Source organism: Zeus faber (assembly GCF_960531495.2).
Source record: "Zeus faber genome assembly, chromosome: 1".
NCBI classification, from domain to species: domain Eukaryota; kingdom Metazoa; phylum Chordata; class Actinopteri; order Zeiformes; family Zeidae; genus Zeus; species Zeus faber.
In genome coordinates this window covers 57332721-57348920 of record NC_137193.1, presented here as the reverse complement: position 1 = coordinate 57348920, position 16200 = coordinate 57332721, and the positions used below count along the sequence as shown (strand labels likewise).

The following is a 16200-nucleotide window of genomic DNA, read 5'->3' as shown; positions in this document are numbered from 1 at the left end:
GCACCTTCAGAAAAAATACAAGTATAAGTGAAATAAAGGTTATAGTTAATTTTAATGATCAAATGACAAAGTATGTATTACAGAGTAGTAGTTTCCTATTTTGACTCCGTTCTGAAAACTTTTATTCGATCTACACTCAATAGAAATACATATTTTAATACCGTTACGTTTTTAAATTGTACTTTTCTTTGTAATGTCCTCTGCGTGGACGTCTGGCGGAGGGAGGCTTCTCTCCCGGAAGTTGATTCCGGAAACAGGAAGTCTTTTCGTCTTGCTGTGGTGGATGCACACTGAGCTGAGTAAGTTGTCTTTTTTTTCCCCCCTCAATGTGCGTTTTTCCAGAATGTTTGAGCTGTTAGAAACGACGCTCCCATACCGTCTGTGAGAAAAATGTATATGGTTACGGCGCACGCCGCATGTCAACGTTTAGAAATATTCGACTTTGGCTTGCTAAATTGGTAGCTAGCCCAAACTAGCTTAGCCGATGTTAGCCAGCTGTCAGAGCGATCATCTCTAGAGTTAATCGTTAAGGTCTGATGATGTTGAATCTTATACGGGACGTTTTCAGCATGCCATCTTTGGATTCAGAGAATAAAGGGGTGGATGCCTCCAGCTGGAGCTAAACCCTTATTAAGGAATGCTCTATCAGTTCAGTCAGATGTTCGCTAATGTAACGCTAGCTGTTACATAGGTTACAGTGTTTACAGGCATGTTACTGCAACTAGGGCGTCGATTAGCTCAATCGATTCAGTCGATAATTCGGTGTATCTGCGAAGCTTCGCTTAAAAAAATAAGGTATTATTCTCTTTTATGAGAGACGAATGAGTGTCCTGGCTGTGCATTGCATATCGTCATGATAGATAGATTGATAGATAGATACGTTATTCATTGGAATGTGAAAGCAGCAGACATCAAACAAATAGACACATTTTAGAAAGTTTAAGATTGTAGTAATATACATTAAACAATAAACCTAAACAATAAAAAAATACACCAGTTAACCTCTGTATCAATGTAAAGTGGGAATATGGGTAATATTCTTCATATTCTGTATGAGTACAGTACAGTACAGTACAATACAGTACAACATGTATAAAGAATCATTTTGGACCATTCATTGTTGTGATTGTCCAGCTTCTTTGTTTGGGATTATGCCTTAGCATTATAATTACTGTGTTTTACAGTCACTGTATGTTTTTTTGCCCTGTTATAGATCAGAATTGATAATAATATGTCCACAGCGCACATTCATCAATAGTTTAACACAGCTGAACGCCTATTGTCTTAAAGAACTTAAAGATTATATCTGAAATGAATTCATAATTTGATAGGATCATCAGAGTAAGTTTTCTCAGTTTTCTCTTGGTCACTTCAGGTGGTGGGAATATTTTTTCATGCAGATGTGCAGTTGTTTTTTCGTGAATGTTCATCCATACTGACAGTATACTGACCATAATTATCTACGCGGACATATCAAATGCTTATATTCAAGATTCAAGAGGTTACCCGGTCTTAGCATTCTTAGCAGGAAAAGTGGATGCAGCCACCAACAATGGAAACAGCATAGAGAGGATCATATGCATAATGCAAATAGATTGAATGACTATTTATTAAAAAGTATTATAAAGCATTGAAATAATATAAATACAGTGCTACTATATCATAATTTTACTGTAGTAGGTTGCAATATTATAAAATTAAGAAAAAGTAAAATAAATCCTTAACTTTATGCAATCTGAACAGCAGGATAAGCATTTCAATATACGTGTCATACACACAATAATAATGACTATGAACCATCAATTCACCTGATCTTTTTGTCTAGAATGATTCTCGGGAATCTGATGTTTTAGCTTAAAATGTTTGCTTCCTGTCCCACATTTAAGTTAGTTAACTGTGCTGTAATATCTTAGATTGAAGTTCAAGATTCAAGTTCAAGTTCAAGCGATTATTTGTCACATATAATCACATACGGTCATACATATATGCAGTGAAATGTCATGACACCCGGTGATTATGCACAATAAGCTCTAAAAATACTAAAAATATTAAAATGTGCGTTATCGACACAAGGTGCTCGCGCAAGTGGCCGCGAGGGGCGGCGCCACAATTGCGATTCTGGGTTCTATAATTACATTATAGAATTAATTGTCTGCGTTGTATTAAATATGCATTTAAATCCTCCTAAATGAAACTTACCTTACCTTGACTTACCTCCAGTACTTACCTCATAGAGGTTTAAGCACATAAGGAGACATGGAGCATCTCAGAAGCTGACTCACAAATCTGAGTTGGGAGTTAATCTCCCCTTCTCTCTTATATGTAATCATACTGGGACTCAGCGTTGGATTATACCTGGTTAACATTGCACTACTAAATTTGAGAACCATAGAATGCGAGATGCTTTGACGCAAGATTCGTTTGACAACAATGGTTTATATGATTTTAACAGAATTCAATCTAGAAGATGAGCTTCCTCCATGCTGTTTTGGGAAACCCTTGCATTTGGTGCCAGACAAGTTATGATTATTTAATAAATCAATCAGGAACATGCAAAGCAACTTCTCTTGGTAAGTTACTGTGTTTGATTTGGGTTGTGAAAGATAAGGTCATGGTTTCAGTGAGGATCTGTGGCTGTGGCTGTGTGTGAAGTGTGTTTGAGTGGCAACCCACTGGATAACTACGGAGCAGCACTATATTACAACCTAGTTGATGAAGGGTAGAACATGCAACAACACTTTCCTTACTATGTTTATCATCCATATATTAAATTGATTAAGTTTTAATTAAGTAAACTATTGAAAAAAACATTCACAATGCTCATGGTATTGATATTTTCTAGCACCCCTATTTAGAGCGCAGATGTTACACCTTTATCATCACCCTTAATTTGAATGTTTTAATGTGTATGGACATATGTATGGCTCAGAGTTCTAGCTAACAGTTTATGAGATATTGATGGAAGAATTATAGTGTAGCCATTTTGTATAATCTGAATAAGTCACAATCTAAAGATTTTATTTATATTTTTTTAAGCTAAAGCTCTCTTGTGTCATACACTGATGCATGGGTTGTCCAACATTACCAATCTCAGTGTTCTCTCTTAAGAGTCATTAAATGTATTGTTTTGAAAGGGAACATAACTTAAGCCTAGTACTTATACTCCTATGTTTATTTTTAGTATTTTTTTTTTCCAAATATTGTTCTAACATGTTATCTTTAATTATATCTTTCCAGGGAAAAAATACTTTATATTTTCCGTGTTTGTCTAACTGATCGCGTGTGAGAGAGACAGAGCAATTGATTGGCAGGTCATGAGTAGGCTGGCGCCATGTGTCAAGAACAAGTTGTCACTGAGCTGGTTCATCGTTTGGACCAGTGCTTATGCTAGCAAGTTCAAGGTCTTTCAGATAGTCTATAGACTTTTACTCCACACCCCGTGTCACAGGGTACCGACAGTCCTCTTGAGTGCTGGTACCCCTCTGCTGGGGGATGGGGATCTAGGGGGCCGGGAAAGCAACATTCGCCGATTTCCTGCTCCCCTTGCGGGCCTCTAATTGGAAAATTTGGGTGGCCCTGTTTGTTTGTTTTGGGGTGGGTTATATTTTCGAGGCTTCTCAACACTGGTGCTCCATAGAGCCAGGGGTGAATTCAATGACAACAGAGTCAAGCCAAGCCCCATTTACGAAGTGGCACTTTGCTCTCACCCATGTTCGTTCTAACCTGGAAGCCCCCTCCCTGCTGATAGCCTTGCTGTGCCATTGGTTTTCACAGTCAGTATTTTGTGACCCAGTCAGACCACAGACCTAGAGGGACCAAACTGGAATATGAGACACAGTCACGTAAGAGCTTGTCGGAACAAGTCACAAATATAAGAGCTCACGATTAATTGATAATTTATTATTATTCAGCGTTCTATCATTTCAATCAAGCCTAACTTTAACAAATAATTTTCTTGAGCATGACAAGGTTTAAAATGTAATGATTTCAGTTATCCATGAGCAAGACCGTCTGTGAAAAGCACATCCGGGTACTTGGTGTTGGAAAAGGGTTCTGATTACCTAACTTACATGCCTTTGAAATGATGGTTCTCAGCTGTAGCTCAATCTCCCCCAGGAGCATGTACACATGCTGCTATTTCTTGACATGTATGCCTCTTTAAGTTGTGAAAAAATATATGCAGTTTATATGTGTACTTTGCTGAATTTGCAGGAAGAGCACCCCCAAAAGCAGGCATTTTATAGTTCTCAGTTCTCAACTGCTTTATTTTTGAGAAAGTACTGTTTCTCAGGCCGTTGTGCATTTTTTCCTTGAAAACAAGATAAGAACTTGTCAGTTTTTGCAATACATTCACATTTTCTTAAAGGGGACCCATTATGCTGCTTTTCAACAATTTAATATAGGTCTCTGAGGTCCCCAAAACATGTTTTGTTTCATTCACTTAGAAAACAAGAAAAATATTAAATAGATTAAAATAAACAAATCTACAATAAAACACACTGTTTTTATTTTCTTTGTTTGGAAAAAAAGATCGCTCTGATCTGAGCTGCCGATTGCGCCCTCCCCTGCGGAGCTACTCCCGCTGGAGCTGCTTCCAGCTTGCCTGGGTCCGCCGCGGAGTGTGATGCTCAGCGTACTGTAATGGAGTGACAGATTGGCCATCTGGCAATTGGGCAATTGCCAGAAGGGCCGCCCTGCTACGACTTAGGCCCCTCAAAATTGGTCATTGGATTATTAATAATAATAATAATAATAATAATAATAATAAATAATGGTTTATAAAGCTTCAGGAAACAATACACAGGGTCCGGTTTAGTCGTGTTAGGTAAAATTTTCAGAGTTTCCGTAATGCTGTGATCAGCCTTTCAGCGCCTTTACATTTATGTTTAGTTTAAATTAAGTATCTAATTTTTTATGTGCTTCTTTTTCGCAAGAATTTCTCATGCTCATGTGTTCGACCAATCAAGGTGAACTTATGTCTGGACCAATTTCCATGCACTTACGTCACTCAATTTAAATTTCCCTCAAGAAGGGTGTTTTAACAATTATGATCGTTCCTGGATCATGCAGTACGGACACAAAGGTAAGAGTCGGTTCCTCCAAAGGTTCTTAGAACTTCCTGCAGTAAGAAGACGCTCTTTGTGACCGCTGATTGTAGTTTTGAGGGTTTTGTAAAACGCAGCGCAAGTTTCAGTTTTTAGAGTTTCCTTTAATGCAGTATCGGCTCAGGTTGTCTGTCTACATGTCACAAGTGGCTGGAGGCGAAAGAGTTCTGAGAGATGAATCTTGGATATAACTTTAGATGAGGATGTCACAAAATAGGCTGCTCCTGAAACTAATCAAATTGTCTCAACGTTCTTCTACTTCCGGTAAAATGAGTTTTTCATTCATTTGGGCTCCAGATGTTGATCGATATTGATCAAACTAGAACAACAAGACGTCTGAAACGTCCCAGTTCTGACAAGATCTCAACCATGTCTTTGCGTACTGCGATTGTCGTGTATCCGATACTTTTACGCCGAAAAGCCCCAACAATAACTAACAAATCCCAGCAATAACAATAGGGATTAGGGGGCCCTGATGGCTGGACCCCTAATAATAATAATAATAATAATAATAATAATAATAATAATAATAAATTAAAATTATTTTTATCTTTGATGATTTTGATTCAAGAATTATTTTTAGCACAACAGCACTCCTCATTTCTGGTTGCTCCTGGAGTGCTGTACAGAGCAGAGACCCATTTTTCCCTAGATACTACAGAACCAGCCCAATAATGCAAGTCCGAGGTGATAACAAAAGCGGACCCGAACTGGGTGTTAGTCCTGGGTCAGGTTCTGGGAAGACACGGGAAGACCTCTACACCAGTCTGCTACTGGTCTTACAGTATAGTCAAGCTTGGATTGTTGTGTTTTGTTATTGGTGCCGACACCAGCATTTTGACTTCCACTGTGGATGAAGTCTGTGTATCAAAGTGGATTGGTTGCTGCTAGATCTATAACTGGATGAATAAATTATGAATTGCAAATGGTTGGTCAATGATGCTGCATAATTTCATAAAATTAATATATTATATACTGTATATCTATCATATTTAATTAATCTTTTTTTTTTTTATTGTTATTCTTTTTGCTGCCTACCCAGACTGAGAGGTCACTGCATGTTAGTGCTTTTTGTTGCTGACAGGGAGTGGATGTTTGTTGTTTGTTGTGCACAGCGCTTTTTTGGTTTAATTCAATTGTAAGTCGCTTTGGATAAAAGCGTCTGCTAAATGCAATGTAATGTAATGTAATTCAATAAAAATAACTACATATACAATAAAAACACAATGTATTTGTTGTCTTTGGAGAAATGGCGAACCTTTATGCCGGAGAGCGGGGAACAGTGCCTCAACTAGTAGTGCTAACGTTAGTGTGGGTGCTGAGTTAGTGCGACCGCCAACAACACAGACAACATTGCAGAGCCAGACTGGTGTTGGTGCTGGGTTTGAAAATAGGGCCTCTCTGTTGCAAATGCCGTGGCCGTTTTTTGATCCCAGTCTGTCACTGGCCTAATGGTATGGTCCACTTTCGGGGTGTCTGAAATTGTATTACAAGATTCGTCCAGGCATGAATATGGGAAATATATTGTAATGTTTACAATTACACGTAAGAAGAATATATGGTAGATATGGATTTGTTTTTTTCACACTTAATCACTACAGCACCATGTCTGAGCTGTGTCCATTTAGCACCACAATCACGTGGAGTGGTTGTTCAGAATTCTTTCTTTACTGTGTTTTGGGCTGGGCCTATAGCCTACACCAACGTTTATTCAACACTTTTGGAACATTCGAAGCAATCACCTGTTATTATTGAAACAATTCAATTAGTTGTTTAAATGTGATGTCTGAAAATTAAATCATTTTGCTGAATCAACAATGCATTTGTTCGTGTTCATTTGCAAATGTAGGCTAAAATAAATAAATAAATTAATCATGATGAATAACTGTAGATATTCAGCTTTAAAAACGCTAGAGAACTGTGTGGGTTTACCCACACGTGATGGAAGTCTGACATATACCACTTTCCCACTGCGCAAAAACCCGCTAACACCTGCTAACATCTGGCATTTATCATTTGTGAGAAAGGTAAAACCCGGATTTCAGTCCCGGGTCAAATTACCCTACAATGGACACTGTTTTTTATTGGCTCCACGTCTGATCAGGTCTGATGTAAACAGTACTCCTGGGTCGACCCACTAATTTCGGCCCCTTTATCTGCCCAATGCGATGCGCGTTGAAGTTCCAGACGTTGGCGCGTTAATAGACACGAATATCTATGTATCATTCGATCATTTCATATCCGATTTAGGATCCAAACTCAGAGCTTAATAACTTTTTTCCCGCATGGGGAACCATTATATGTTTTGAGTGTAGGGAGCACACCCCACACTCCCCGCCGGGCTCTGAGGGACTCCAGCTCCACCCCCATGCCAGTCTCTGAACTGGAGGAGCATCTCCGCTCCCCGCTGGTCCTTCAGCGATCCAGTATACATATACGAACAATCTGATTCTTTTGAACGACTCTTTTGGAGGGATGGAGGGAACCAAGTCTGCCTGGGTGATGACTCGTTTTTTTTGTTTTTTTTTTTCCAAGTTTTACAGTTTTATGTTGTTGCTTGTTTAAGTTGCTGTCAGTTGATCGTGGAACCAAAAATAAATCTACAATAGCCCCGCCTCGGAATTCTTAGAAACATTTCTGAGAAAAGGAAACTTTCACAGTGGAATTTTTTTTTAATATTTACATTTCCATCGTCTGCAGTTTCTTCACAGACAGTTGGTATTAATTCCTCTTTCTTTTTAAAGATTTGTGCTGGTATGTAAGCCAACAGAGCAATTCCCAGTGGTGCTTCTTATTCTCCAGTTGTGGGTGGACTTACTCGGATGGAGGGCGGTTCTGTCATGGCGAAACGGCTTGTTTCGCCATGTTTTCTAATATAGACAGCTTACAAAAAATTACTGAGTTGCCTTATTTCACAGTTTGTGTGTTAGTAAGCCCATTAGAGACCCAAATGTATGTGCACACGTTTTCATAATTGGTCCCCTTTAATATATTCAGCTGTTAGCTAATTTAGCCATAGCATTTTGGAAAATGTGGTGACCTCATGAGTTCAGTTGAAAATCAACACATAGGATATCTTATCTTAATCTATCTGCAAGGCCTTCAGGTGAGAAAAATGTAGTCGACCACCCAGCCATGGGTTTTTCTTGACTAGTAATTGGCCTTCACCAAAATAGTTACTCTTAATGACATTTAAATGAAAATGTACAGCCCTAGTTACCACATTAATACATTGAGGCTATTTTATGGGCATTTTATTAATTTGAATAGCTCATGAAATTAGAAAATGTGTTGTGTTGTATTTGTGACCATTTATGAGGATGGTTCTCACGCTTCTGATGTTTTTTTTATTTTTTAAAGCAGCAGGACTTGTGGCGTTGTAGCACAGTTCATGAACGTTTAGAACTCTACTTATTTGCCATGTCATTGAGCAGAACGCCCTGTCTCTGTCACTAAACCCTCTAAAAACATTTTCATGCCTTCATAGGCCTACACATTATATTTCTGTTTATTGTTCTAAGCTTCTCAAATGAGAAATTGGTGCCTGTGGGCTTGAGTTAGGCCTAAATCTAAAATGCAACTTGAGACCAACAAACATACAAATAGACAGCCCAAGGATAACAAACCCTCAGGGCAGACATCATGATGGTAGGATTGAGAACCAGACTCAGAAGAGACGGGTTATTCTGTCAGACTGGCTGGAGCTGGCTGCTCACAGAGGAAATGCTGACTCACTGTCAAAGGGCCGAGCCTTAATGATGATTTCTAGTTCAGACCATAGACCACCATCTTTATGGATGTATTGTGCATTATGTTAGAGAGTGCAATTAATACATTTACCAAATGGGTATTTCTGAGAATCGTGATCTCAATTCCATAGCAAAAAAAAAATTGTGATTCATATTCATCCCAGAATGCAGTTCTGTTGTATCTTCAATGAAGTCTAAAACAAGATTTAACCGCTTTGCACTGAAGATTTGCTCAAAGGCATGTGCGGCCGGCCTTGGTGTCAGTGAGGACTGAGGGGGATTGTTTTTTGCTTTGGTCAGGCTCTGCGATCAGGCCAGTCATTTTGAGCAGGGAGATGTTTGGCTTGCTCTGTGCATTCAGGAGAAGGGGTGGCGAGGTCGGGACATGGGTGGGTAGTGGTGATCTTTGATGGAATCTGGTGTTTGTATAATGTTGGGGAGCACTGAGTGGAATGGTGTTAGTTTGGGGGGATACCAGGCCGCCAGTGTGGTGAGTTAGCAATACTGATGGGGGGCGACGGAGGGGGCAGGGGTGATGAGTTGTCTGAAAGGGTTTCTTTGTGCCCCCTCAGACCAATCGGACACACAGACAGGAACCCAGACACACTCACATGGACTCGCATACCTGCCAATCAATGCCACGTGAGTCAGTGAGAAAGAGCCTTTGAGCTCTCGCCAGGCCATAATCCAACACATGAACACCTCTTTCATTGGATGGACAAACGGTAGTATGTTGACATGGATTAATAGCTATCAGCTTTGGTCAATACAGGTGTTAAAATACATGTTCGACCCGTGTTAAAGACACCCTTCGGTCTGCTGAGTTGTATAAAGCATTTACAGTTCACGTTAGGATCCCCTGGATGGGCTCGGTATCAGGATGAAACATCTATCCCACATTCCGTCTATCCCTGGTGGACCTGAGCCGACCTGACATAACGGCCATCCAAACTCAAACTGTACATTGAAGCCCCACAAGACAGCATTATGTGATGAGTGTAATCCCCTCCCACCGTTATGTGGTGAAAATGTAACCCCCCGCCAGGAAGAGCTATACTGTTAATGACATATAATGACTTGGCCAATAGGCTTGCTGATATAAGTTAGGGTTAAGGTTGCTGATATAAGTATCACAGCAGTTGTCTTTTTAGGGGTACACAACAACAAAAAAGCCTTCTAGCTCCAACCCTAACTTGTGACTCTTGGTTCAGTATCATTGGACAAATAGATGCAGCCATGTGGGTCATAGTACATAATAGAGGGTGAAATGATTGCACGATCGGCAGGAAATTAATCAAATACAATTTCAGAAACCAAATATTCAGTTAAGTGATCAAATTTAAGGAGGTTCTATTTGCAACCTGACCAAACCAAAAAGTCTTGTCTTTCATCCTTATAATGAAACAAAACTTTATCTTTCAGACCAAAAGTTAAATATATTAAGCTATTTCAAGTTGATCTGGCCATTTAGCCTGGGAGTATATTTAGGAGTTGTATTGTTGAAATCCAATGATTTTCATGTGCTGTGAAGTAGTGTTTAAATGAAAGAGTCTTATGTTCCTTCCTTATGGTCCTGTGGTGCAGATATAAAGCCAAGGAAAGGTCCTTGCATGTTAGCAGTGCTGCGCGGAGGACACAAACCTCAACCTCTCCACAGCTACCACACAGCATAGTTACACCCTGGCTGTTTATTAGTCAGCCTCCAAGGAAAACAAACCTGCCGTTTTAGCCCAATTACTAGATGTGGAGAGAGGTGAGGGGGGGTGAGCAAGAACTTCATTGTGGTTGGAGAGGACGTGAGTGAAGGGAATGGAATAAATCTGGTACTGGTTTGTCATAAATTCAATTTAGCCTACAATCCATTGACATGGCTTGACACCAGTTGGATGCAAAAGGTTGATAATCTTATGGGATCCTCTTATGCCCCCTAGAGGTTAGCGGTCGATATCGATCTCCCTGTAAACACTGTATGGTAAATACCCCTGGCTCCAGTTCTTGTGTTTCCAAAATGGAAAAAGGAAAAACAAGAAAAAAACAATAATTGAAATGTCATTGAGAGAGACCTTAGTTTTTTCAGAGCTGCAGCTTGTGTTCTTCCACAGGGGAGTTTTGATGCCCTGATCTGAGATGTGATGTACAAGAGCCTCCTTACTTGCACTCTTTTTGTATGTACGTGTATGTGTTAGTGTGTATTAGGCTGTGTCCGATGTGTATATCTGTATGTGTGCGTGCACGCACGTGTGTGTGTGTCCATGTGTACTATAGAGAGGGGGGGTCTGGGCAGTGTTCCCGTGTCCATGCAAGGCCCCCAGAGTAAAGTAAACACAGCGGCTCTTTTCTCATCCCAGCCGTCAGCAGGCTCTCCCCAGGCCCGCGCCAGAGACCACACACCCAGACCACACACACACACACACACACACACACACACACACACACACACACACACACACACACACACACACACACACACACACACACACACACACACACACACACACACACACACACACACATAATTGTACACTTAAACACACTGCCCAGACCTCACTGCAGATCCCTCCACACACTCGCATACACACAGACCACACAGCGCCAGCTCGGGCCCTTGCACGCAACCTAGAAGAGCTGTCATTCTGCCCAGCCTGTGTGTGTGTGTCTGTGTGTGTCTGTGTGTGTTTGTGTGTGTGTGCGCGTGTGTTTGTGTGTGTGTGTTTCAGCTATCTGTGTGTTTGTACACGTGTATTTCCAAGATGGGATTGTGAGGGGTGGGAGGTGGGGTAGAAATACTCCTGGAAACATACCGGTTCAATACCTTCTCTACTTTTTTTTTTTCTCTCAAAATAAGAGCCCAGCCCTCTGCCCCTCCCTGTTCCCGTTCTAAACATATGGGATTGATGAAGGACACGCCGAGCACTTGTTTCAGGCCTGCTAACCTCTTATCTTCTTCATGTCAAATTACGGAGCCCTTCCATTTCCTCTGACAAGCCCAGGGCATCAGGGACTACACATCGTAGATTTCCTTGGAGTTTTCACCCCATCTCAGAAACAGAGACAGACAGAAAGAAACAATGCGGCCTCAGTTGAGTTACCAGAGAAGAGGTTCGTCCAGGGGAGAGATTTCTAGGTTAACACATTTTTTTCTGTCGGGCCCTGTTGTGAAATAGTTTCCCCTTGCCGTCAATCTAAATCAAATAAGATATTTAAGACTCAAAAGTAATTTGTCACATACATATTGCACAGTGTAGCATGTAAGCATGTAGTGAAATGTTTTTAGGCAAACTCCAGAGACTGTGCAGGGAGTGCAGAGTATTACAAAAGAAATATAAATAAAAATAGGAATAAAAAAAAAAAAAGTTAGGGGATATTTAATTTATCTAAACTTTGAGCTGGTTTTCAAAGTATTGCAATTAATAAAGTTTCCATCAGTTTGGTTGAAGCAAATTAACAGTCTACCTTTTTATGCTTCAATATTCAGGGTTTTCCTTATTTAATGTGGATGTGTATTATAACAACATATCATACATACCATACCAATAAATTGTTAATCACAGTTATTTATTTGATAATTAATCGGCAACTAAAGTTTCACAATTGTGACAGCCCCAATTATCTCAGGTATGTATTTTTCACTCATCCAGAAACACCAGCAGTGTTCTTTCTTTGTGCCATTTTGACTGTTGTAAGGACCAAAGCTGTGAGGATCAAAGCCTCTCTATTTTTATGCTCCCATTTATCTTGGCTTGTATTTGGTTTTAAGACATCACTTCTAACCTAGAATTAGACGTACAACTATATGCTGCGGTCCACAAATGGTGTAGTGAATGAGCGGCGCCACTGCCGTGAACTCAGCCCAGGTCCAGTCCGTGTGAACTCCAGCATTGTTTGTGGAGAACGTGTTTTGGCTCCGTAACCGAGCAGGATGAAGCCTCGCTCATGCTGCTTCAGACACTCTGGATTAATCAACCCTTGAAAGACCTGGCAGTAATTTATTAACAAACATCTGTGCTGCTAACATCTATCCTTTCATTTTATTTTTTTTTCCCCTCTTGCTTTTTGGTAACGTTCCCTCTCTGGTCGTACAACGTGCTGCACGCCAACTGCTCTACAGTGCGTGGACACCTCCCTCTGAGGTATCTTTAGGACTTAACCAGCCTCTATTGTGTTGCGGGGGGCTTCCGCACTGTGGTCCGGAGGACAGGTTTGTTTATCCTTCACTGCAAGGTTTACATTCCTCTTTTCCTCCCCACTCTCTCCGTCTGCTCCTTCATATTTGGCTCCCTTCTCCATTTTTCCTGTTATCTAAGATAACTATTGCAGTGCAGTGCATTCATTGATGAAAGACCTTAGACTTCAATTTTTTTTTTTCTGGGTAAACAGGTATCGCATGGTGGTCCTGGTCTGTATAAAAAAAAAAATATGTTGGCTGGTGTGTGGTGAGTGGCTCTAGATTTTCTGAAACTGGAGCCGCTCAGAATCCTTTGAATCACAGCAAATATTTATAACTAGTTAATAATAATACCGCTTCTATTCATTTTCCGCTGTGTCTTCCTGTAGGGCCTGAGACCTATCGGGGGTTATTTTCTATAGCTCCCACATACTACACATCATTCTTAAAATCGGGCAATGAAAGTCATATCAACATTCATGTTAGATGACTCTAATGCTGGGGGGGGAATTCCATTGTTTTTTCTTCAGCACATATAAAATGCGTACGAATGTAATTGGTGTGATTGCTCTGAGATAGTTATATTTCATTTACAAGCAACACTTTGCTGTTTGAACATCCCACCCCTAATTTAAATAACATACAATATTTTAATATTTACATCTTTCATGTAATGTGTCTTTTTGTTTCCATGGTCAATTACTGACTCACTATTCCTTTCCCTCTCCTTGTGTCTCTGCAGCAGTTTCACTGTAGTCCCATCTGCCTGAAGCCACCATGTCTCGTGTGCGCCAGCCCCCCCTGGTCACAGGGATTTCGCCCAATGAGGGTGCGGCCTGGACCAAAGTGACCATCCGTGGAGAAAACCTTGGCACAGGCCCTGCCGACCTAATCGGTAAAATTCCAAGCGAACCGCAAGCAAATAGCTATTGCTTTGTAATGCGTGATACACACACAGATTAACACGTATTATTGTATATTCTAGACTGTTTTTTGTATCTATGTAAACTGTATAGTCCAACATCTACCCATTTTTATCAAAAATGTCCAAGTCTCCATTTATGAAATAGGCTTGTTTTTCTTTTGTAATTTAACATCTATATTCCGTTAATTGCTGTGGAGAGAAAGACATTTTTTTCTTTGCGGGTGAGGTTTGCGACATGCTTTATTTATGCAGTCAAAACAAATGCATACTTATGTCGTGGGATTTTGAGCGAATGAAGTGTAATTCAACTTTTACGTATTTTTTAATAAATAACAAGGATGCTTTGAATGACTTATATTTTTTAAACAAGGCAGTTGTTTTCCAGAATTGGAGTCAAATGTACTGAAAGTTAAAAAAAAAAAGTATTGTTTTGTTTTTTGTTTTTTTACAAATAATACATTTTATAAGCAGCAATGTATCTTTTTATATAATTTCTTCTTGACACTTGTTGCTGCTAAAGTTAACGATTTGGTAGCAAATTACTTCTCACATAAACTCGTCCAAATAAGTCAACGTAACATAAAACATTTTATTATGTGAGAGATTTCAAAATAAAAAATTCTAATTCCAGATAATATTTAAATATTTTGTTTGGAAAAGTTGTAATTCCCCTATCATTATTTTTTTAAAGATACATATTTGTTTGCAAAATGGACAAATGCAAAAATTAGAAAATGAAGAGATGTTAATTATATTTTCATTTGTTGTCTTAATATTTAGTTGTTATTATATTTTAGTATGTTTGTGTGTTCAGCTTAATTCACAATTAAATACATTGAAAATTATTTTGATTTTAAAGTGCCCAAAGTATTTAACACATTGAATTAGCATTACACTTAATATGTAAAGAAATGTTATTTAGAAAGTAAGAAAAACAATCCTGGAGCACTGTTAACCACTGTAGCTGAGAATTTGTAATTCAAAATCAGCAGATGGAAGCTAAAAGACCAAATGTAATTCATTCCCTTTGGAATCTAAAGATTATTTTCTGATCTTCCATGTACCTTATTCTTTGGGTGTTCATGGCCCCATATTGTTTAGGTCCCACAAATATTTTGATTACTACGCTTGGATTGAGAAATTTGAGATATAATCACTGTGTATCTGGAAAATGAAGCCATTTTATATAAGAAATCCACACAGAATGGTCATCTCTGAGTTGTGTCAGTGGCGGGTTTTTTCCAATATAGATGTTTTCCCTGTTTGCGAATCTATCTCCTGCCGATTTCTCTGGCATGAACCAAGAGATGGAGTGCAGCCTAGCACACAGCCTCTCACACACTGCTCCATACTTGGAAACCTGTGTCCCGGCCAATGATACAGGTTTATTTCTGACCAATATCCCCAGGGTCTGGAATTAGGCAATTAGATATGCAGAAATATGTGTGTGTGTAAAGTGTGTATGTGTTCACACAGAGTGGAAACAGGAGAACGGAGGTCGGAAGCGGGTTCTAATGACCGTATTATTTCATGTTTTATGAGCTATTTATAGCTTAATTATCACAGGCCTTTTATTAAGTTTGATTGTACACCATGAAGCGTTCTAAATTCCCTTGGCTGGAAATTTCAGTCTCTGTGCCTCTGTCCACTTCTGCTACTTAATGCTTTTTAAGAGGGTCTAAAAAGAGAGCGACAGATGTAGAGGGCAAGCACATTGTGTGCCGTTAACAAGCCACTTAGCAGTGAAGTGACAGTCATTATGCTGAGGGGAGGTCGATGGTGTCGAGTGAGAGGAGGTCAGGGCCACCCACAGCCCGCTGTTACCCCAACTTAAACTTTAACCCGCCGTGATGGCTCACCTAAACTCACCCGACGGAGCAGGCACGCCGTTCACATGAGTGCCTCTCGTGTCTGATTGTCCATGTTTGTAAGGGCAACAGCTTGTTTATTTGCCCTGTCTCTTGGTGCGTCGCTCAATGGTTTCCTATCCCCCCCCCCCAGGTCTGTCGATCTGCGGCCATAACTGTCTGTTAACGGCTGAGTGGATGTCAGCCAGTAAGATAGTGTGCCGTGTGGGCCCAGCCAAGGACGACAAGGGAGAGATCATCGTCACGACCAAGTCCGGCGGCCACGGCACCTCCACGGTGTCGTTCAAACTGCTCAAGCCGGATAAGATTGGTAAGATTTGGAGAAGTGGCCACGGGGAAAAAACTGTATACGTAATCACACAGACATTCATATGTGTGTGTGTGTGTG

General features: G+C 40.0%; 1 protein-coding gene across 2 annotated transcripts in view; it reads left to right on the top strand.

The window, feature by feature from the left end:
* Positions 1-262: 262 nt before the first annotated feature.
* Positions 263-16200, top strand: part of exoc2 (exocyst complex component 2) — a 53562-nt gene continuing 37624 nt past the window's right edge. The window contains exons 1-3 of one of the 2 annotated variants that reach the window (XM_079998790.1): positions 263-299; positions 13762-13914; positions 15946-16122. In XM_079998790.1, the coding sequence (XP_079854916.1) occupies positions 13797-13914; positions 15946-16122 (295 nt within the window). In that variant the 5' untranslated portion in view covers positions 263-299; positions 13762-13796. Of the gene's footprint in view, positions 300-9426; positions 9497-13761; positions 13915-15945; positions 16123-16200 lie in introns of those variants that run through there. The other variant, XM_079998791.1, reaches the window with a different exon arrangement.